The sequence below is a fragment of the Nansenia antarctica genome (assembly GCF_963989245.1).
Source record: "Nansenia antarctica genome assembly, chromosome: 13".
NCBI classification, from domain to species: Eukaryota; Metazoa; Chordata; class Actinopteri; order Argentiniformes; family Microstomatidae; genus Nansenia; species Nansenia antarctica.
The window spans coordinates 9,455,600-9,480,663 of NC_137683.1; the positions used below are offsets into that span (position 1 = coordinate 9,455,600).

Below are 25,064 nucleotides of genomic sequence, written 5' to 3' on the forward strand. Positions count from 1 at the left end.
CACAGCAGCTGTACTCATCATCCTGTCTCTCAGACATATTTCTTTGACTTCTCTGTTTCTCCTTCTCAGTTTCAACTCAAAACCAGAAACCTCAGGTAATTTTATATGAGCGTATTTTATTTCAAGGTAGTTTCACCCACTCTTCAATTCAAGTCAGGTACAAAGGTAAGAATGCCATTTTGTATTCATTTGCATTGTACATTACCATACATTCAAGTAACATGCGGGATAGCTAGAGGTTACATAGTGCTTCTTAACCTAAACGTATAGACTAATGGATCAAAGTCTTTTGAGTTGTGTTCATAGAAAACATGAAACCTGATCCATTTAAAAACGTTCGATATCAGTAACAAAGCAGTTTTGGTCAGTAGTCTGCTCAGACTATTCTTCCGAGGTAAATGGATTTGGGGTATTTTTCTTTCAGGGTCGACCACTGCACAAAGAAGTAGTCTGCGAGAGGATAGAGGATCTTCCCGGAGAGGGACAGGTTCTCTACTCGACAGACGCTCTCTGCGTAGACGATCAGGACCTTCTGCAATCCCAGGATCCCCAGGAGAAGTCCTGCCATGCACAAGGGGACGCAGGTCCCTGGGCCGTTGCACAGCACCTGAAACCACACACACACACACACACACACACACACACACACACACACACAGTGAGACACACACACACACACAGTGAGACACACACACACACACACACACAGTGAGACACACACACACGCACGCACACGCACACGCACACACACACACACACACACAGTGAGACTGGTCCTAAAAACACAATCCCTAAACACAATCCCTACAAATCACCAGTTTGGGCTTTCACTCAAATGGAAATGGAATGTGCTGAACTCCAACTGGTCGTGAATAAACTGTCCAGTCTGAAAGGAGAGGAGATGAGGGTCTTAAGGTGAGACTCAGCATCGCGGGGCAAAAGATAAGGAGAAAGGAAAAGAGAACAACAGTGAGACCAAAAAGCAGACAGACAGACAGGCAGACAAAGAGATCTAGAGAGAGCTGTGCCTGGTGAGCTAGAGGAGAGGGCAGGGCTGTGGGCTGGGGAGGCAGGGGAGGGTTGGGGAGGGTTGGGGAGGCAGGGACTTACGGGAAAAGCAGTCAGCCTGCTGTGGAGACTAAGGGCTGCAGGTTCTGGAGAATCATTTAGCACATTCAGCTCTCCTAGCACAACCATAGTTTAGGCCTGCACCAACACTGTAATATCCTCTATGGACGGTCATACACTGTCAATTACAGTGACATGAACATTACATTAAGAACATTCCACACAATTCACACTATTATATTATTATTATTATTATTATTACAGAGGATGGCATTTTTTACATGCTTACAGGATTTTACAACTTAGTAGGATGGATTAATTCAGTCTGTTCCACACCTCCCATAAAACTCTGGAGGGACATTGATAATTACAGGGTTCCCACACCTTCTGAAACATCACATTCAAGCACCTTTCAAGACTCAATCAATTCCCTAAAATTCAAGGACCCAACACGGCATAGTTTGAGACAGATCTAGATGAGAATTGATATAATAGGAACTATCCGCTCACAGACAACAATTAAAAAGAGAGGCTTGAATGTGTAGAACACTAGATGGTCTCTTGCCTTCTCTACCACAGCACAGCAAAACGATATATTGTGAAATATGTGTAAAGTTAAGCAATACAGAGACTTATTTACTAGTTGACGAGCTAAGTAAAATATTTTGAATAAATATATTATAATTTTTTGAGAGAAAGAGAGAGAGAGAGGGGGAGGGGGGGGAATTCAAGCACTTTCAATGACCCACGTCTATTTTCAAAAACTTTTAAGACCTTGATTTCTTTTTCTCAAATTCAGATTTCAAGGACCCGTGGGAGCCCTGTAATTAGTCTAGATGGGATAACGGTGAGTATAAATATGTCACATGTCGTAGGCCCAGTTACTGGCAATGAGGTCATTGTCTACCAACCACCAAAGAGCTGACTCTAGCGTAAAAATGTTCAAGCTTAGAGCGCTGACATCCAAGAGTGTTTCCTCTCTGCTCGGACCTAACTGGGAAAACTCTGTCTCAGGTGCAAATTTGAATGGGCAGACAGTAGTGTGAGCCTTCAACACCAAATAAATCACTGGCCACAGGGGCTCACGGCCAAATACTTGCAACTTAGCGGCCCTCCTCTACCTTAGAAAATTAATGGTGGATGTGGAGGTGGAGTTAAGAGACTGCTCTGCTCATCCAAGTATGGATATCGTGGAAAAACCGCGACGGCTGCTTTGCTGGGAAACTGACTTAGATTGGGGCTTTGAGCGTTTATTGCGTCGGAATTACGGTTCTCCCACCTCCCGTAAGATAAGCCTTTACTCTAAAGCCTTTCTTTTGTAGCGCTGCATTCATAAACCTGGCTAGAACATTCCTGGCATGCTTTCCCTGGCACTGAGTCCACGGCTGGATTTACGGCGTAGGCGCTGACCATCCCTCTAGACTTTTCTGCTCTGCTGTGTTCTGGGGCTACGCATGATCCAGTCTACCCAGGCCCTGCGGAGGCCTATAACGTACACGCATAGACACACGTGCAGGAGGGGGGGGGGGGGTTTACACCTGATGATGTCATCATAACACACAGAACCGGGGTACATTCAACTCACTGAGCAACACCAGGTGACTGTCTGTCTGTCTGTCTGTCTGTCTGTCTGCCCAGCGTCAGCGTTTCTCATGTCCTAACCAGACCAGAGAAGGTGAGTCACCACGCTGCAGGCGGGAAGGCAGGTGTGTCAGAGTGATAAAAACTACATCACACCCAAGTTGAACCAGGGAAAGAAGATAACATGGCAGATAAGCTCTGACTAGTGTCCGCTGTCTAGACTCCTGTGAGCACTTGACTGAATACAGGAAAGTTACAAACAAAGTTCCACATTACGAGTGGTTGAAATTACAATTCATCCCAGAGTTGGCTGTTTAGGGTAGAAAGGACAATAATAATAATAATAATAATAATAATAATAATAATAATAAAACCTATGCATTAGGTGGTTGGCTCTTTTTGATAGATCAGTGGTTTGCAAAGCTGCTTGACGTAAATATCTGTAAATGCAACTTTTCTATGATTATTATTTTTGATAGCTGGAGACGTTAGGGGGTTTGGGTTACCCGGGAGATAAGAGGGTCACTGTGGTTCTGTTTAAACAGATGGTAAGCCTGGTTAAATACTGCGCTCGTGGCCAAAAATCCAATCTAGAGTATATTGCCATTGTGGCCTTCATTTCAACTATGAAGACGCACAGTGCGAGAAACACCAACAGTGTTTTCCGAGAATTGTATTCTGGGCAGAGCGTAGAGGCCCTAAAAGAAACATCCAGGGCTACCAAACATCAAAGATTTAACTGAAAACCAAACCAAGACAATATTTTATTAGACAATGGCTTTCTGGGCCCTAAAAGGGACATATATGGACACAATTCAGCACAGTGGCTCGTAAAACTCGACATACATGAGCAAATACATGCAGGAATGTCTGTGGGCTGTTGCTTTCACATGCCAGCTTGACATGTTTGGTTAACAATCAATCTATAGGCGTGATTACACTCACTCGTCTTCAAATACAACACGAAAGAAAGGAGGGGAAAGAAGGAGGATCGTATTCCTGGTCGGAATCTCACTTAGAACGACCAAAAGGCCTTTCCGTTCCCTTCTCTAGCAATTTCCTAATAAGGTTAAGATAAAACATATGGTGTCCCACCACTGGAGCGTATGCTAGAGGGAAAACAAAGGGAGAGAAGCGAGGCCTGGGTTAGTTTACCAGCAGCTAAGAGCCACATAGGAATGCCAAGTAACCGGGGAGGCCACTGTGAGGCTGCTTGACCAGTCGTTACGTGACGTTAGAATTATACGGTTCTATCTCAATTTTTGTCAAAATTGCGTTTTTTTTACATAATCTGATCCATTAGGTGTTTATTAATGCCTGTGTGGTGTTATTTTTAAAATGTTGACATTTTTTAGTTAGTAATTAATAAAATACAAAGGTTCCATCTCACAGAACATAATGGAATGTAAAAACTTTGACGCTCGATGTCTCTGAACTACCCTAAACGGAGATAGGACCTTATCATTCTAAGCTCACGAGGTGTTATCTATCGTATGACCAGCACAGACGTTCTGCTTTGCTTTCTCTTTGGGATTGGGAACATTTGAGAGCCTGTTTCAGAGACGAGGCTTAAGCCTAGTCCTGGACTAAATCACACTTTCAAGGATTATGCTTAATAAGCCTTATCTGTGAAACCGGCCCTTAGTGTCTATTGATGATCCCACTTAGTCCGGTTTACTGCTGTCTGTATGTCATACCATCTTTACACAAAGTGTGGGCATTATCATCACCGTGGGGAGTTCAAAAACAGACAGCTGACTGGAATTAATATCTAATTACACAGAACAAAACATTGGCTCTTTTAAAATCAGAAAATACACCTCCAATGATCTACACTGTTACTTCACTTCTTTCTAGAACCCGAATACTGGTCCCACACCACGACTGTGCAACCTCCCCCGTCGATCAGACTTTAAACTTTAAACCTCTGACTGCAAGGATGCTGTCAGGCGGGAGGATTGTGCTGACACATCTGGAGGTGGAAATGGGGGTGGTGGTGTGTGTGTGTGTGTGTGTGTGTGTGTGATCTCACAAATGCCCTTTTATGGCTAACACACACTTGAGAACCCTAACACCCACCCACCAAACCCCCCGTTCTAGGTTTCCCTCTCACCCTCCACCTCCTTGGCCTGACCCCCCACACTTTTCCTGTGATTCCCGACTCGGAATGTGTCTCCCGTCTCCATTACAATAACCCTGCGCCACTGCTCCCGGAGAGACATGCTCAAGTTTGGTCAAAACAAATAAACGTCAGCGTTTAGTCATCTTCAAGAATGCTGACCCCATCACATTATGAGAGGAGGAGTACGAGAGCAATGGACCCAAGACAACTCTGGACCGTCTACGATAATAATATATTAGACTTATATAGCGCTTTTCTTGGAAAAAAATACAGCATCTTACAGGAATCTACAATTCTGGTGATGTAATGGTCTTTGCAGAAATAATAATAATAATAATAATTATTATTATTATTATATAATTAAACATTATACTTATATAGCGCTTTTCTAGACACTCAAAGACGCTTTACAAACTGAAAAGATAGAGTAGTAATAATAACATAAAAAATAAATAAAAGCATAGGGGTCTAATTAAGGTAGTGCTGGGGACACATGGGAAGGGGAGGGGGAGAGAGTCAAACTAGGTGAAGGCAAGCTTGAAGAGGTGGGTTTTGAGGGTCTGTTTAAAATGTTGGGAGGGTGTTTGGGAGTCTGTGTGTGTCATAACAATTCCATATCACACATTTAGAGACGTGAGATAAGAAAATGTAAACCCAGCGTTCCTGAGAGGAATACAACAACAGACCATATTAGAGAGAAGTAAGTTAGAGGTAAAGGCTTTCCAGGCACAATGTTGTTAGTATGTTGGGTAGCTTTGCCACATAAATCCTAATATGCGTACCTGTTACCTATTATAGAACCTGTTCAATTCCAGGAAGTTCCAAATAAAAGTAAAACAGTCATTTGTAACCTCTCAACCCCCTCCAGGTCTAACAATCAATGGTGGTACACTCTATGAAGGGAATGTGGAAATGACCTCATTGAGGGGGGCTATTGGCAGTGACAAAGGTAAGAGATTAGGGGGGAAATAGCAGAAACCGTTGTCATGTCACAACCGAATAATCTGCACCTTTAGACTCATGTGTTTTCTAACCAGTGGCTGCAGTTGCAATTGTAGTGTGCTTTGTGTAGACAGCCCCTTCCTCCCACGGCTGAGCTGCAGAGTAACTCAGCCAGCAGAGGACAGCCCCCTCCTCCCACGGCCGAGCTGCAGAGTAACTCAGCCAGCAGAGGAACCCGGCAGGTCTCGCCACATCCTGTGAACAAGGACACTTCTCCCGGGCCCCCGCCATTACATAACACAAGGGAAGAAAAGCCAGTGGGAGAGGAAAGGAGGAGGGGGGAAATAAGGGGGCCCGATTGTCTGTTCATTCCTGCCGAGACTGACTCTCTCTCTCTCTGTCTCTGTCTCTGTCTGTCTGTATGTCTGTCTGTGTCTCTCTCTCTCTCTCTCTCTCTCTGTCTGTCTCTCCGTCTGTCTCTCCGTCTGTCTGTCTGTCTCTCCGTCTGTCTGTCTGTCTGTGTCTCTCTCTCTCTCTCTCTCTGTCTGTCTCTCCGTCTGTCTGTCTGTCTGTCTCTCCGTCTGTCTGTCTGTCTCTCTGTCTGTCTGTCTGTGTCTCTCTCTCTCTCTCTCTCTGTCTGTCTCTCTGTCTGTCTCTCCGTCTGTCTGTCTGTGTCTCTCTCTTCTCTCCCCCCTAGCCATTTCCTGGATTTTGACTAATGCATACACAATTTTAATGAAGTATTATGCAAAATGACATTTCACTACTCCAAACTAGAACAACATCCCTATCAATGGCTACAGTGATGGGCCCATACAATGCACTTTCTGTCTTTCACTTCCACAAACCCTAAACAAACAATCCGAGGCCAGTTGAATGGACTGTGTGAACCCACAGAGCCGTGTGCAGTGCACTAATTACTGATTGTAGAGTGGAGTGTTGAGTGTGTGAGAGTAATTGGTAGGCCGGGAACCCTCTGGAAACTTTTTAGTCAAGATTCTACGCCATGGTCACTCTGGGTTTTGAGATTATCATGCACAATTCCTTGATTTATCTTATTTATATACTGGAACAATAATAAAGGGATCAAGATATTAACTTGAAGTCACTTCACTATGGGTCAAGTTTATTTATTGTCAATGGAGTTATAAACCGGAGTTGAATGAATTGGTTAGCTGCAAAAATTGATTTAAAATTACTTAAAATCCGTCGTTAATCTGTCATGGATATTACAGTATTCAAAGACATGTTACAGACATGCTAGGGGGGGGGTTCTTTACTGGTGAGAGGATTAACAGCAACAAAACGTTGAAACTTTTAAACTACCGTATTTTCCGGACTATAAGTCGCACCCGAGTATAAGTCGCAGCAGGCCAAAAATGGGTCATGAAGAGGAAAAAACCACATATAAGTCGCACTGGACTATAAGTCGCATGGTTCAAGGGAACGGGCTTGGCGGAATCAGCGGGGAAAGAAGACCCTGTTGAGCTTGACTCTAGTCTGGCACTGTGAAGAGACATGAGAGGATTTGTAAGCCCAGGAAGGACATAATTCACGTTAAAACTTCTTCTGAAAGGTTAGAAATACTTAAATTATCGAGTGTAAAGCCAGGGCTAGCTAGCGCGTTGCTAACGAAGGTTAGCAAAATGGCGTCGCGGGAGCAAGCAAACAGGATGGAACAGCCTCTGAAAGGTAATAAATGACTTTAATATCGTGTATAACGTTCATAATAGCGTGTATAACGTTCATAATATAGTGCTTAATGTCCACATTGTCGAGTGTAACGACTATTAATCGTGTATAAGGCCATGACAAAGATAGCTTGGTGAAAAACGGAAGTAGTTAGGATGAAGGGCGGCCTACAAACAATGCAACATTGAACAGCCTCTGAAAGGTAATAAATGACTTTAATATCGTGTATAACGTTCATAATATCGTGTATAACGTTCATAATATAGTGCTTAATGTCCACATTGTCGTGTTTAATGTCCACATTGTCGAGTATAATGGCTATTCTATCGCGTATGTGGCGCTAGCGGAAGTAGCAAAATAGCCTCGCGGGGGTAACTTAGCAACATAGAACAGTCTCTGGAAGGAATAAATGACTTTAATATCGTTTATAACGTCCATAACATTGTGTATAAGGTCCATAACATCATGTTTAATGTCCACATTGTCGTGTTTAATGTCCACATTGTCAAGTATAATGGCTATTCTATCGTGTATGAGGCGCTAGCGGAAGTTACTCCTTGGTTCATGTCAGTCAGAGATTACCGTATGTCAGTTCATGTCAGTCAGAGATTATGAATTATTGATATATAAGTCGCACCTGACTATAAGTCGCAGGACCAGCCAAAGTATGAAAAAAACCGCGACTTATAGTCCGGAAAATACGGTATATGCATATCGGCAATTAAGATAATGTGACCAGACTGGCATGAATACATAGTGGTACTAGGCAGGAGGGACGGTAGTGAAGATTCACATATTGTAAAAAAATGGTATCACATTGGGTATACCTACCATGTCTGGCCTGAGTTTAAACACCAGAGGGACGGAGTACAGCAGGGCGTTGAGAGTGGTGACCACGGAGGAGCTCCACGACTGACGCACCTCACGGCTGCGAGGAATGTGGTGAATGGTAAACTGGGGGTAAAACAGTGACAAGGTTAGCAGGTGAGCAGGTTAACCTCACGGCACATTTGTACACAAATGATTTAGTTTTCTATGAAATGCTGCATCATGCTGACACATGCTGTGTAATTCTGAACACATGAGACTGGAATAAATATGATAAAATACTGTATGTTCGAAAATGTTTTCAGATATTGCTGTAGAATAATGCATGCATGTTCTCAAGGGAGATAAACACCAACTGAAAGGTTTCTGGGACGTTTCTTGGGACGTTTTGTGAATTGAAAAATGCAAGACATATGGCGCCATCTACTGGTAAGAAATATATTTGGACCAAGGATTTACCATCTCTCACAAAAAAACAAAAAAAGACATTGGAGTAGAGATATTGGAGTTGTACAATAAACTGACGTACAGTTAGGTCCGTAAATATTTGGACCGTGACACAATTTCCATCATTTTGGCTGTGTATGCCACCACAATGGATTTGAAATGAAACAATCGAGATGTAGCCTAATTGAAGTGCAAGGGGTTTAACCAAAATATTGTATGAAACGTTTAGGAATTGCAACCATTTTTATACACAGTCCCCTATTTTCAGGAGCTCAAAAGTAATTGGACAAATTAATATAATCATAAATAAAATGTTAATTTGTAATACTGTCAAGAATCCTTTGTAGGCAATGACTGCCTGAAGTCTGGCACCCATGGACATAACCATGCTGGGTTTCCTCCTTTGTGATGCTTTGCCAGGCCTTTACTGCAGCTGTCTTCAGTTGTTGTTTGTTCGTGGGTCTTTCTGCCTTTAGTTTTGTCTTCAGCAAGTGAAATGCATGCTTGATTGGGTTGAGATCAGGTGATTGACTCTGCCATTACAGAATATTCCACTTCTTTGCCTTAAAAAACTCCTGGGTTGCTTACGCAGTATGTTTTGGGTCATTGTCCATCTGTATTGTGAAGCACCATCCAATCAACTTTGCTGAATTTGTCTGAATCTGAGCAGACAGAATATCCCTAAACACTAAAGAATTCATCCGTCTGCTTCTGTCTTCTGTCACATCATCAATAAACACTAGTGACCCAGTGCCATTGGAAGCCAGGCAGATGATGTAGTAAGCGTCGGATCATGAGCCGTTCCAAGCCTTATCCATACTTATTTAACCCTCTTTATTTGTTCATGTGAAGTCTTCCCTTTATGGTACACTTGGATAATGATATGCCTACCTCCTGGAGACTGTTCTTCACTTGGCTGGATGTTGTGAAGGGGTTTTTCTTTACCATGTAAAGGATCCTGTGATCATCCACCACTCTTGTCTTCCATGGACGTTCAGACTTTTTTGTGGTGCCGAGCTCACAAGTGAGTTATTTTTTTCTCAGAATGTACCAAACAGTTAATTTGGCCACTCCTAATTTTCCCACTCTCTCTCTGATGGATTTTTTGGCAGTTTTTGCAGCCTAAGGATGACCTGTTTCACTTGCCTGTTTCACTTGCATTGAGAGCTCTGTTGCCTGCATGTTGTGCGTATACAGCAACATCATCCAAATGCAAATGCCACACTTGGAATCCCATGAAACAGCTTTTGAGTCAATTGTCCAATTACTTTTGGTCCCTTGAAAAAGAGGGAGCTACATATTAAAGAGCTGTAATTCCTAAACCCTTCCTTCAATTTGGATATGAATACCCTTACCCTAAAGCTGAGAGTCTGCACTTTAAGCCCATATCCATTATATAACTGTAACTTGAAGATGTTTTGGTAAACAGCTAAAATGTAAACATTTCTGTCTGTGTCTTAATATGGACCTAACTGTATGTGTTGTGATACAGTAGGAAGCCTAAACTATCATACCACCATTTATGTGTTCGGTACAACGACACGTGAATACAGTAACAAACTGTCATCATGCTAAAACCAATTGAAAGGCGGTTATTGCTAGACTCAAGTACATATGGGTGCATATTGACTACCTGAGAATCTGATTCTGTGTCTTTTTTGGAGCTTTCAAAGGTGCGTATCTTGTCTTCACTCATCTTGTCGGTGTCTGCTATGACGTAGTGCCGGGGTCTGTAGGACTGGGAGAGGCTCTGCATCAGGTGCAGGATCTCAGTCGTATGTCCTCCTGCAAAAACAAACAAACTAATGACTTAATTTGATTGGCGTAAGTCACATGGTCAGGCGTACTGAAATCTACTGACAAGTATTAGAGCATGTCTCTGTAAATAAGGGTAGGAAGGCAGTGACAGTGATGGCAAAACACAGAGCATTAGCCCTACATACAGCTAATGTTACTGCCTTTCTTTGTCTTTCTTCATGGTATGATCTTTCCTCATGATACATTTTTGACACCGTACACTTAGCTATCTAGATTCTACTGTACGGGTCTTGTAGCCAGATAGCATCCTCCTCTATATTCCTAAGGACAGATAGATTTGTTTTATTTGGATCCCCATTTTTTCCCCTGGGGTCCATACAAAACTATACAAAAAAAAGAAACCATCACAAAACATATTATAGGCTAACAAAGAAGAAAACATCAACATACAAAATAACAAAGATAACATTAAAATAAAATGTCAGCAATGCTAACAGCCTTAGTGTGCATCACAAAACATATTGCACAAACATATTGTGGTAAGCAAGATGGACGGGCTGGCAAACTCGTTCATCAGGAAGTGGCTGGGACTGCCAAGATGCCTCTCAGATGTGGGCCTCTTTGGTAGGAACACGCTTCAACTGCCACTGCGATCCATCAGCTCTGGATACAAGCAAGAGAAGGCTCGATTGGTGCTAGAGCTGAGGGAATCCACTGACCAGCTGGTGAGAGCAGCGGGCACCCAGATAAGAACTGGAAGGAAGTGGAAAGCCCAAGAGGAGGTTGATTTAGCAATCGGCCAGCTGAAGCACCGCGAGGTGGTCGGCAGAGTCCAGGAGGGTAGAGCAGGCCTTGGAAGGGGCGAGACTCCCTTGTTCTGGTCAAAGGCTTCCAAAGAAGATCGAAGAGCCATGGTGGTGGCAGAAGTGGCAAGAACTGAGCAGGAACGCCTTAACATAAAGGCGGTGTCCCAGGGCCAGCAAGAACGCTGGACGTCATGGGAAGGTCTCACAAACAGGCCCATGTCATGGTCTGACCTGTGGAAGATCCCCCAAGCTAGGCTCAGCTTCCTGATCAGAGCAACATATGACACCTTGCCTTGTCCCCGAAACCTCCACCAATGGTTTTCTGCCGAAGAGACCTGCCCCCTTTGCAACACCATCAATGCGAGCCTCCAGCACATCCTGACAGGCTGCAAGACAGCGCTGTCCCAAGGCCGCTACACATGGCGACACGACCTGGTGCTGAAAAAGCTGGCAGAGGTGGCAGAGTCATGCAGACAGGAGGCAAACAGCAGACCTTCCGCTCCAGACAGACATCCCATCCAGTTTGCAAGGGCTGGAGAGAGAGTCAAACCCTCCCGTCAGAGAGATACAGCAAGACTCCTCGCACCGGGTAGTGAGTGGACCATGAGGGTCGACCTGGGGAGACAGCTCCAGTTCCCCAGGGAGATCGTGGAAACATCGCTTCGACCAGACCTGGTCATGTGGTCAGAGGCTTGCAAGACAGTCCTTCTGGTCGAACTCACTGTCCCTTGGGAGGGTGGTTTGGAGGCAGCCAACGAGCGTAAGCGAGCCAAGTATGCAGATCTGGCGGCGGAGTGCAGGGAGGCTGGCTGGAAAGCCGTTACGTGCCCTGTGGAAGTGGGGTGTAGGGGCTTCGTAGGTTCCTCAGCTGCTCGCCTACTCCGTGACATAGGATGCACAGGAGCAAGGCATCGGAAAGTCATGAAAGAGCTGGCTGAGGAGGCGGAGAAAGGCAGCTTCTGGCTGTGGCTAAGAAGGAAGCATAAGGGTTGGGGGGCGAACAACACCTAGGGCATCAGCAGGGGGTGGCAGGGAGAGATCCCTGCCATCGCTCCGCCACCAGGAGATGTACTGGGGTTAAAGGAGCGAAACGTCAATGACTGGTGGTCCCCAGCTGATGACCCAGTTAGGCCCACATAGGTGTTCAGTGAGGTGTCACAGCACACCTGTTCTAAAGGCACTGTTGGAGGTGCGTCAGGCAGCAATGCCCAGCAGGAGTACCATCACCTGTATCATGATTTGTTTGATTTTGTTGCAAAGAAGTAACTAGGCTATACCACACATAAAACAACAAATAATGAAAATAACATTAAAATACTAAGTTAAGATCTAATACGAATGAGGTGTTGCTGGACGTTGGAGACATGTCCCGGTAGGGAGTTCCATTCAACCATAGCTCTACACAGCACTGCACCTTGTTTCCAATTAGTTTGGGTTTTTGGAATTGGGTAGCCTAGCTGTATAGGAGCTGTATAGCAGCACTTATTAAAGTGAAGTGCTCTTATGTCACGTAACTCCTCCTACTGTCTCGACTCGCTCCGGGTCTGTTGTGTATAAGGGAGAAGCGTTTCTGAAAGTACGGTACGGGTAGGATACAAAAGCGTGCCGTGCCGAGCCGTACCGGGCTGGTCAATGGAAAAGCGCCACTAGTTACCACTGGTGGCATGTCTGGTGGGGTAGGTGTGTGCATCACAGCTAAGTGTGAGCTGCTACAAACAGACAGGGGTTTTCAGTACATTTATATATATATATACATATATATAATTATTTTTTAAATCGTTTTTACAAACGAAAGAAGTGACGCTTTTAACCTCTCAACTTTTAGCCAGAAGAGTCGGTCATGTTGTTGGCTCTCATGGTGCACTGAAGGGCAAGCCGAGCTGCTCTGGTCTGAACCCGCTTCCTTAGATGTGTTTTTGTAGTACCTGACCAGACCACCAGGCATTCATCTAAGTGTGATAAAACTAGGGTCTGCAGGACATGTTTGGTCAGATGTGGTGTTCAAAAAGAAAAGCATCTCTTGACTCCAAATATCTTTCTCCCCCCATCTTTTGCACCAGAGAATCTATATGTCTTGACCATTAGAGTTTACAGTTACACCAAAAAGCTTTGTTTCCTGTACGTGCTCAATTGCAACATTGTTAATTAACAGACACAGCTGAGGTTTACGAGTGTTTTGTTTCAAATACAACTAGAATACTTAGTCTTAGATGACATGTTCAGACCACTTTGTTATCAGTGATCCAGTTGAATACTAGGGGTGTAAATCACCAGCTTCATCACGATACGATATTATATCGATTTGTTTGTATGACGATACAATGTTTGACGATATCACAATGTCAGTCACGATACGATTTCGATTCGATTCGATTCAAGATCGATATGACGATATGATCGATATGACGCGATATCATATGCCAATCTAACACAATTATCAACTCACAAAAACAACTAGAATATTATTTGACCATTTTATTTGTGAGCTCTTCCAGGTATCCAGCATAAGCAGCATTTAAATCATATTGTATTATACAGTATTCTTCTGTTACAAAAAGAAAAATAGACCCGTTCACTAGTCTCACAAACAAGAGATATTCAGCTTTAAAACATTAATGTCCTATGAAACAAAACTGGAAGAACTTGTCCCCCCTTTTTTAAGGCAGGATTTTTGTAAACGTTCACTTTTTTACTGTCTCATAAACACAGTATTTTTAACAGTTAGAACTGAACCAATGTCACCATTTAACCTACAGTATATTTGTGCAATAATAATAAATAATAATAAATAATAAGTGCAAATGCAGTACAGTGCAGTACATCTTATATACATTCTTCTTAACCAAAATAAGTTAAGTATATCCTCCAGTGTTATATAATAAGTATATCCTCCAGTGTTCTTCTTTGGGAGGTTTTTCTTCAAAAAAAACTAACTGATCAACATGTTCAGGAGACAAAACACTACGCTCTGAACGCAGGTCAGGATAATTTTTAATATAGGGCCATCCATCACACTTCCTCTAGGAAGCACTGATCTGATATGATGTGTTGATTGGTGAAAGGTAAGGCTATGCTTGGACAGTCATGTTAGATCACTGATTACGGGAGTAATGATTTACCTGTAGATTTTATCAATAGGAATTTTGTTCAGGTTTATCCAATGAAATTGGACAAGCAAACCGGAGTAAAGTAAGTAAGGTCCAACCTGCAGCCTTTGCCCATTCATAAGACAGATGCTTTGTTACAGACCAGAGCATTGACCAATCACAGTCGGCTAGACTAGAGCATTGACCAATCACAGTCGGCCGTGGGCGGGCTTGGCAGTCGCAGCTAAAACCGCTTCGCTGTTCTCCGCCGCAGTCACAAAATGCAGAACACACAGTGTGCAGCGCTCTTTGACTTTGTAATTTGCCGCTGCTAGTCGCGCGCTGCACGGAAATGGTGACAGTCACGCAGAATGTGCCATTTCAAAATAAAGGTGTATCTTTAAGATGACGATATAGATCGATATTTTTACATTGCATCGATGTAATCAGATCGTTAGTCAATGAATCGATGCATCGATGTGAATCGATGTATCGTTACACCCCTATTGAATACTATCTGAAACTCTTTGTTGAGTTAACAGTAGTTGCAGACTATGTAGACGCTACGATATTCTGTTGATCAATACATTTTAGCCAATCATCTGTAATTTCAGTGAGTGTTGTGTAGGTTGTGTAGTTGCTTGGGTAGTTGCTTGTCAAGTTGTTCATAGACAAATGGCATTGTATGATCTGGCCAACAGTTTGCTTATAGCCTAACAGGTAACAAGCTGATCGGTCTGCTGTTTAGAGCCAGAAAAGGCAGCACAAGCATTTTTAGGTAAAGGGATTACCTTTTCCTCTATACAGGTTTGTGGGCACATATTATTGTCAAGACTAAGATTGAAGATGTGGCATATGGGAGTGGCAAAAAGATCCGCTACCATCCTCATTAGCTTTCCATCCAGGTTGTCAATACCAGGTGGTTTCTCATTTTTGATAGATAATAATATTTCACTTAGAATTCAAAAGAGTAGTGATGCTCCGATCTGATCGGCGCCGATCGGTATCGGCCGATATGGCCTTGATCGGTTTTGATCGGAGTTCTCAAAACGGCCGATCAAACACGACCGATCAGTTTACAAAATGGCGTCGCCAGTCTGGAAATATTACACAGTGTCGGAAAGAGACAACAAATATGCCGTTTGTAATGTCTGCTCAAAAGAAATACCTCGGGGAGGAACGCACGCAAGGTCTTTCAATACCACGAATATCATACGGCATTTGCTGCGTTCGTCGATTCGCTCAGAGAGCGCCGAAGCGCACACTGGGCTCGACGTCATAAAGGGACCGAGTGCTTTGATTGGACGAGAGGCGTTCCACGAGTGCTGGTCAGAGTTCCAGCGCGACTTCACGAGCGTAGTGTAGGTAGTGTTCAGCGACGTCATGTGACCCCGCGAGCAGGAAGTCACTTGGCCCATAATAACAACTATTAGCGCGTGAGTTTTAGGTCTTCCTCTGTGCACCTTGCACAAGTGTAGATAGCGAGCGACTTTTCAGCAGAGCAGGACATATTTTAGATAAGAAGAACAGGCTGAGTGCCAAAAACGCTGAGATGCTTGTATTTCTCAAGGCTAATCTGCCAGTGATGCTGCTTAATCAGAAGTAAGGTTTGAGTCTGAAATCTCCTTAGGTGCAATGTTTTGTTTTTTTGTTTTATTGATTATTGCTGACTTGCTGTCTTATCTCCTCCTAAATATGACTTGAAACTGACTGACTTGAAACAGTATTTTATATTTGGCTATAGCCTGTTTATGTTGCAGTTTAGTTTGGGTATGTTTATTGTTCCTCAGGAAAGCTACAGTATAAGCTCCAAGTTCTCTAAGAGCTACTAGTTCCTCTCATTCGAGTGGAATGTTGCACATTTGATGTGACAGTGTACATTTTATTTATTATGATTTTTATTTTCACATTTTATTTGTTTTTCCTAAGCTACAGGTGGTTGTGAATTCAATAAAACAGATGGTCGTCAATTCATGATACTTTCTCATCTCCTAATTTCATTTGAATACTTAATATACAATGTCAATGGTGTTAAGAATAATTAAAAACATAAATAATGCTACACAATAAATAGAATGCTTCAATTGCCATTTTCGACACTGTGATCGGTGATCGGTGATATCGGATCGGCAGATCACTGATTCCAGTGATCGGTGATCGATGATCGGCACCAAAAACCCTGATCGGAGCATCTCTACAAAAGAGCAGTTATCCTCTTTCATTATTTTGTCTTCTCTAGCCACATGTGTACCATGGCGCTCATAGAGAGTATGATAATTGGCAATATCTACTGGTTTAGATATAAAAGACCCGTCCGCTTCAATGAAAGATGGAGTTGAGTTACTTTTTCTGCCCATGATGTCTAAGTGTTCCAGAGCTTCTTTCCATTTTATATAGTTAATCCTGGATTCATAATACAATTTCTTCTTCTTTTTGTTCAATTTAGTGACATAGCTCCTCAGTTTACAATATAGGCCTACTTGCCAATCAGATGTGCAGATCTATTTGCCACTCTCTTAGCCTCGCCTCTTTGAACCATGATTTCTTTTAATTCATCATCAATCCAAGGAGCCCTAACAGCCCTACAGTCAGCTACTTGACAGGTGCATGCCTATCCAACACTGTCTGGAGCCAACAGTTCATTGAGCTTTAAGTGCAGTATCCAGGTCTCTCTGCTTACTGACATTAGACCAGCAGATATGTGTAAAATCATCTATATGAATCATGACAGAAACACTTGTACGATATTTTATGTAGGCTTCCTAGATATGCCCACTAAATTAAAAAGAGACGGCTTTTGAGCAGAGTTCAGCAGTATTGGTGTAAATGTGAACATTGCATAGTAACAACACAGGAACTGCATCATCCGCATGCAATGATCCCATTTACACCAATACAGCTGAACTCTGTACACATGTACACTGTACACTGTCCACCCTGGTAGGTTGGTTAATAGAACCAGATTACAGGTAGCCTGCTGGTTTAGGTTATAGTAAGAATATGATGTTTCATAGGACAGCTTGATGCAAGAACATGCAGGTTATGTTTAGGTCACCCAGGACATATATATCTCTATTTTCATCGCATGCTCGATCAAACATTTCACACCAATGATCAAGATAGGCTACTGACTGTCAGATATAGACATAGTATAGACATGTGTCATCTTGCCTGTTTGACATGTGGACTAGCTAGTTAGCTTTGGCCCTTCCATTGCATTGGATAGCTACAAAACAGAAACATGAGCTAGTCAATTCACTCAACTACTACAGAGTAGGGTTCATCCAGGTCTGTGCATGATCAGGTCTTCCAGCTGGCTAGGGAAGTGGGGAAACATCTCGACTATATTATGAACAAAAATGCATTTGATAATCTAATAACGTTACCTGAACCAGCGACAACCAGCACGCAGACAGGACCTTTCTCTCCAGGTTTACATGTTGGACCGGCCCGGAGGACCTTCAGAAGGCGCACAGAGAGACAAAGCACTGAGCTACAAACTAACAACGATATCACTACGAGTAGTAATGCCATGATCATCACAACTACGGCGCGGCGCGAGGGACAAAATACATTCCGAAACGGCGGGGAGCGCGAGAGGAGCAAAGCTTCCTGGAAACGAGCTGAGCATAGCAACAAGGAAACGAGGCTGAGCATAGCAACAAGGAAACGCGCGTCATCACTAAGGAGAGGCCACTGATGGAATTGACGCTGCGTTACTTTGACCAACATGACATGATAAGTAGATCTGTTTATGTGCCTTTTGTGCAGAAAACTAAGCATAATGTTGTCATGGTGGTGCCTACCAACCTTATGTCTAAATAGAGATATATCTACTGCAAAAACCTCAATGTCACTGTCACAAATGATTGGCACGGTGGCACCCCTGCACTTCTGTCAGATAAGGCACCACTTCTCCCAGAAAATTGTTGCAATAATTACAAATGCGTTGGTATTCACGTGTTTATTTATTTTGTTTGCATTGCAGTAGTGAAAATACCACCCGTGATCAGACTTAGCTGAGGTGCTGGAGCTGAAGAGTATCAAATAGAGTGAAAAAATCCAGCAGCATCCGCACACTCAAATATGTGCAAAGATCATTATTTTATTGCAAGCTTTCCGTCATAGACCTTCAGGCATAAAAGCAGTGACAAGTGATTAGTGAATGCAGTAGTATAAAGGGTTCAAACAACAACACCTGTGTCAAATATTTCACCTAGAGGCTAGACATCAAGGGAATTGTAGTCCTAGATTTAGTGGACTACAAAAGCCACATACACAAGTGTTCACTGAGACAAGAAAAAACAAAATACATCAAATATTTACAATACACATAACAGAACAAAAAACAATAGAGAAATGCTACAACGTGCAGACATCAGGCAGTAGCCATCATATAGCACAGAACATAGGGTCTATTGTAATGTATTCATAGCACAACACTCATGTCAGAATCCTCATTCAAACCTAGGGGTTGTAGACTTCCTAGGGGTGTGGATCCCAAAAATCTCTCCGGCATAACCTCCTGTCAACATCACCCCCTCTCTGAAGAGTAATCTGCTTGTCTGGAACCTAAGGGAGGACATGGGGTGGGAGGGGTTATTAAAATGACAGGCTACGGGGTAGTTCACATCTTTGCATCTTATGGAACTTTTGTGTTCATTGAGTCTTTGTTTGAGGGGACAGATGGTTTTTACCAATATAGATTTGATCACATGGGCATTTTTTGTTTGCATTGGAACAACCTGAGAAAAAAAGGCCAAATCTGATCTGATTCCACACAGAACTCCAAAAATGGACTGGACAAAATGATTGTCAACTTAATATTTGGTAGCACACCCTTTGGGAAAAATAACTGAAATCAATCGCTTCGTGTAACCATGAGTGAGTTTCTTACACATCTCTACTGGAATTTCGGGACACTCTTCTTTTGCCAACTGCTCCAGGTCTCTCACATTTGAAGGGTGCCTTCTCCCAAAATCCTTTGTTGCAATCTTTCATAAATGTTCCTCTTCCATCCACGTCCAGGGAGGTTAGCGACAGGGCCATGGGCTGTAAAGTTCTTGACGACATTGTGGACACAGGAACATTAAGATCTCTGGAGATGGACTTGTAGCCTTGAAGCACAAAGGAGTCAACGTTTCTCCATTTTATCTGGTTTCAAGTGTGATTTCTATATTGCCAGCACCTGTGACTTGCCACAAGTGAGTTTAAATACAAATTAAGGGAGCATTACATGCTTGAAATCCAATTATTTCTTACAATTAGGTGCCAATAATTTTGTCCAGTCCGTTTTTGAAGTTCTGTGTGGAATGATATCAGATCTGGCTTCCTCTGTTTTTTTGTGTTGTTCCAATGCAAACAAAATAAATAAACGTGTGAATACCAAAGCATTTGTAATTGCAACAATGTTCTGCGAGAAGCGGTGCATTATCTGACAGAAGTGCAGTTGTGCCAATATGTTTGTCCATGACTGTACATCCACATACCTTTCTTTCTGATGAACTGAACCACATTTTTATGAAGTGATGGTCTCTCTCTCCATTCAAGAAGACGGTTGATCATAGTTCATCATGGCAGACTCAAGTGTGTGTGTGTGTGAGAGAGAGAGAGAAAGAGGGTGTGTGTGTGTGTGTGAGAGAGAGAGAGAGAGAGAGAGAGAGAGAGAGAGAGAGAGAGAGAGAGAGAGAGAGAGAGAGAAAGAGAGAGAGAGAGAGAATGTGTTTTTGGGTCATTTTTTTATACGATGCCATTTGGACTTCATAACTTGTGAAAAATAAATGGTTGATTTATCTATATTGTAATGTTCTATTATATAAAGGACATATCTAGCTTGCTGAAAAACATAGTGGTCGAGCTCAGGCACCTACATTTTATTTTATTTAGAATACCCTCTGTAGTTGAATAGGGCGAGTGTCTCCAGAACAGAGTGGACAGGGTGGACACTAACAGGGTGAACATTTTGAGTTAAAGTTAGCCTTTAGTCTGCCTGTGTTAGCATAATGCCTAGAATGACCATGAATACTTGATGAGGAATCTAATTTGCACTAAATACTTTTTTTGAAATTATTCAATTTGATTGATCTCCTCAATATTTCGGCATAACAGGGTGGACACGTTATGGTCAACCACATTAAACTCACTGGATAAAAACATAAAAATCAGATGGTAAAAGAGGTAGAAAATCACACAGCTTACAACATTTGAAATCCCCTCCACTGATGTGATGTCACCTCATGGAATGGAATGGAATGGAATGGAATGGACTTTATTTGTCATTGCTACAGTACAGGTACCAAACAACGAAATTTAGGAGGGGTGGCTCCCCTGGTGTTAGGAAAGGAAAAAGAAAACACATTTTAGAAAAAAACATAGATGCATAAAATCACAAGAAGGTAAGGAGCTGGTTTACATCAATAAAGGCTATGTACACAATCCACTGTACTATACTGCACAGATAGTCAACTAGGGTTGTCATATTGCACAAAAAGTATTTTTTCACATTATTTTAAAGTGTCACAGTTTACAGGCTTGAAAATGTACATGTTTGTGCCTCAGCACTAGCTGCCATACAATCCGTCAGGACTGTCCTGGGCCCAGAACTTAGGCCTTTTCTGTGTTCAGGGCCTTGACGGCCCTGTGGTAGAAGCAGTCCTTCAGTCTGTTTGTCTTAGCGGCCGGGGTCCTGTACCTCCTGTTCGAGGGCAGCTTGACAAAGTGTACGTGCCCAGGGTGGGTCGGGTCCTTGGAGATCTTGGAGGCCCTCCTGAGACAGCGTGTGTTGTACAGCTCCTCCAGAGAGGGGAGGGGGGCGCCGGTGATCTTCTGTGCTGTTCTCACGACTCTCTGTAGCTCGTTTCTCTCCGCTGTTGTGCAGCTGTGGAACCAGTTGGAGATGCCGAAGGTGAGGATGCTCTCCACTGCGCCGTGGTAGAAGGCCACCAGTATCTCCTGCTTGTTGTGTTGTTTCCTGAGGCATCTCAGGGTGTATAGCCGCTGTTGTGCCCTCTTGATGGTGCCTTTAGTGTTGTCCTTCCAGGCCAGGTCATCCCGCATGTTGTGTCCCAGGAATCGGAGGGTTGAGACTCTCTCCATGCTCTCTCCGTCGATGAGCAGGGGCTGGATCTCAGACTTTTTCCTCCTGAAGTCTACGATGAATTCCTGGGTCTTTGACTTGTTTAGCAGCAGGTTGTTAACCTTGCACAGCTTGCTCAGTTGCTCTACCTCATCCCTGTACGCCGCCTTGTCCCCCCCCGAGATACATCCCACCACGGTGGTGTCGTCTGCAAACTTTACGATGTAGTTGCTGGGGTGGACGGGGGTGAAGTCGTGGGTGTAGAGGTTGTAGAGGATGGGGCTTACCACGCAGCCCTGGGGTGACACAGTGCTGAGGCTGAGGGCTGTGGAGGTGTGGGGGCCCACCCGCACCCTCTGGGGGCGGTCGGTCAGGAAGTCCTTGATCCACACACATATAGAGTGTGATAGACCCAGGTCTAGTAGTTTGGTCACTAGCCTGTCTGGAAGGATGGTGTTGAAGGCGGAGCTGAAGTCCACGAAGAGCAGTCTCGCGTAGCTGTTTCCCCTCTCCAGGTGGGATAGAGTGGCGTGGAGAGTCGTCGCTATGGCGTCCTCTGTGGACCTGTGGGCTCTGTAGGCGAACTGGTATGGATCCAGGTTGGGCGGGAGGCGTGTGAGTATGTGGGCCGGGACTAGTTTCTCGAAGCACTTCATGATGATTGGTGTGAGTGCCACCGGGCGGTAGTCGTTTAGGCATGAGAGTGATGTGATTGAGAAATATGGTTTTCTTTTAAAAGGGACATTAACACAGCATAACAGGGTGGACAGTGATCGCAGGGACAAGCAATATTGTAAGCAAACCCTTAATTTTTTGTACAAAAAAAATGGATAAAAACTATATTTGATTTCAATAGATATTGATCAGGAAAATGAAATAATAATAACATATTTGGAAATGTATATGTTTTTAATAGTTCTTTTTTGGATTGAAGTTTAATGAACAACACTGGGGACATCCCAAATCCCATGCAAAATCCAATTTACATCTTTAACCAAAGCTTTTAAAATGTAGAAAACAACAACTTAGAAGCCCATATCATTGTATTCATACTAAATAACAATTGACTATACATGAAAAACCTAATGGAATTAGTATTTGTCCAAATTTAGACAAAATACAACATGATTTAGTACTGGGGACGGAAAAGGCACCGTATTTAAAAAATGACCCCATTATCTGACAGAAGTGCAGTTGTGCCAATATGTTTGTCCATGACTGTACATCCACATACCTTTCTTTCTGATGAACTGAACCACATGTTTATGAAGTGATGGTCTCTCTCTCCATTCAAGAAGACGGTTGATCATAGTTCATCATGGCAGACTCAAGTGTGTGTGTGTGTGTGTGTGTGTGTGTGTGTGTGTGTGTGTGTGTGTGTGTGTGTGTGTGAGAGAGAGAGAGAGAGAGAGAGAGAGAGAGAGAGAGAGAGAGAGAGAGAGAGAGAGAGAGAGAGAGAGAGAGAAAGAGGGTGTGTGTGTGTGTGTGTGTGTGTGTGTGTGTGTGTGTGTGAGAGAGAGAGAGAGGGTGTGTGTGTGTGTGTGTGAGAGAGAGAGAGAGAGAGAGAGAGAGAGAGAGAGAAAGAGGGTGTGTGTGTGTGAGAGAGAGAGAGAGAGAGAGAGAGAGAGAAAGAGGGTGTGTGTGTGTGTGAGAGAGAGAGAGAGAGAGAGAGAGAAAGAGGGTGTGTGTGTGTGAGAGAGAGAGAGAGAGAGAGAGAGAGAGAGAGAGAGAGAGAAAGAGGGTGTGTGTGTGCGTGTGTGAGAGAGAGAGAGAGAGAGAGAGAGAGAGAAAGAGGGTGTGTGTGTGTGTGTGTGAGAGAGAGAGAGAGAGAGAGAGAGAAAGAGGGTGTGTGTGTGTGTGTGAGAGAGAGAGAGAGAGAGAGAGAAAGAGGGTGTGTGTGTGTGTGAGAGAGAGAGAGAGAGAGAGAGAGAGAAAGAGGGTGTGTGTGTGTGTGAGAGAGAGAGAGAAAGAGGGTGTGTGTGTGTGTGAGAGAGAGAGAGAGAGAGAGAGAGAGAAAGAGGGTGTGTGTGTGTGTGTGAGAGAGAGAGAGAGAGAGAGAGAGAGAGAGAGAAAGAGGGTGTGTGTGTGAGAGAGAGAGAGAGAGAGAGAGAGATGTGTTTTTCTGTTAATATCTCTTTAAGAATGTTGCTGTAAAACGATCCTCCTAGGAGAAGCCTTGCCCTACAGTAACCCCCGCCATCTCCATCACTTCCATGATCGACCATCACATCGCAGTCAATATGCATGTGCTTTGATCATGTGCTGTTTATCAACATGACCAGACATGGCTTTCGTTTCCACTTGATTTACCATGCCCTCGTACCATAAACACGTTGAGTGTGGAACATAGATCTGAATGAGAAACATACAAGGTAAGTCGTATCAACTGGATTTGTATGATCTCTTTAAACATCCGTCAGTTTACGATTCAATATACTACATTATTTCCCCCCTCGTCTTTACATTTAAAGCTGTATCGCTTCGGTCAATGCGGCGTGTGCGTATGTTGTGGTTACATTTCTTATTTGAGAATTTCCGAATGAAAAATGATGGATCAGTTGGTGGATTAATCATAATGTAATACTTTGGCACAGCCAACGCAACAAGCTATATTCTGTTCTGAAATCATTTCGATTGAACATTGGAGGTTTAATATTTCGTTGAATCTATTGCGGGTGGTCGTGTGTAATACAGATACGCAAACAGTATCTGCCTAAAAACAGCATCATATCTGATCACCAGATTTGGCAACATTAATCATTATAGCAAACAACTCAAGAGACCGACGCACACGTGTTTGGTTGCCAGTGTTGATATTGTTTAGATCTAGTCAGTTTGTAAGGCTACCTCAATAATCTCATTTTATGTTAGGTTAGGATTACTGCAAAAAAAAGTCCATGCAAATAATTCATTCTCTGTTCTGTCCTGCATCTTGATTGATTAATATCAAGCTGTTTCTATTATGCAGACAGTGCACCTATATTACTGTATGCTTGAATAGCCATCTGCCGGCAGGTTGGTTTCATTCACTTCTCTTAAAGCTACAAAGTACTGTAAGCATAAGGAATGGCTTTTGGATGACCCATTGTGAAAAAATAGTTGTTTTTGTTGTGTAATAATTAGTCTTGCTTTAGTATTCTTGCCTTGAACCCATATCACTACTAGAACTAATACAGATTATCACCACTAACTGCCCCACTCCCAAAAGTGTGTGTTGTGGCACAGTCAAATAGTAGGCTAGTGGGCATAGGGGTATAATCCTGTAGTAGAGTGGACCAAAGTAGGGCACAGATTTCATGTTGATTCAAAAACATTGTTTTTTTCTTCGTATTCTTTTTTAACAGAACTATCTATGGCTTCCAATATGCCATTTGTGTCCAAATGTTAAATGTGACCTCAGTGGCGGCCTGCCCTTAATACATGGAGGCTCCTTACACTTCTGTGTTGTGCAGGAACGCAGATCAATCAAACCTTTTGGACTTTCGTGGCCCTAAGCAAGATTTTGAATGTGCCCCCCCCCCACACACACACACACGTTTTATCGGGGGGTTGGTGTTTTCGATAGAGGGGTGTTTAATTGACACGGGGGTGGGGGGTAAAAAAAGAAATTGGCATCAATCCACACACAGCAAACAAGCAGCAAGCAGCAAACATGTTGT

At 43.2% G+C, this 25,064-nt stretch overlaps 1 protein-coding gene across 1 annotated transcript; it reads right to left on the bottom strand.

The window, feature by feature from the left end:
• Positions 1 to 259: 259 nt before the first annotated feature.
• Positions 260 to 17,838, bottom strand: alg14 (ALG14 UDP-N-acetylglucosaminyltransferase subunit). The gene is made up of 4 exons (XM_080544301.1): positions 17,717 to 17,838; positions 10,314 to 10,465; positions 8,237 to 8,359; positions 260 to 607 (listed from the first exon to the last, which is right to left on the bottom strand). The coding sequence occupies exons 2-4, from the start codon at positions 10,434 to 10,436 to the stop codon at positions 377 to 379; spliced, it is 477 nt and encodes a 158-aa protein (XP_080400427.1). The 5' UTR covers positions 10,437 to 10,465; positions 17,717 to 17,838; the 3' UTR covers positions 260 to 376.
• Positions 17,839 to 25,064: the final 7,226 nt, after the last annotated feature.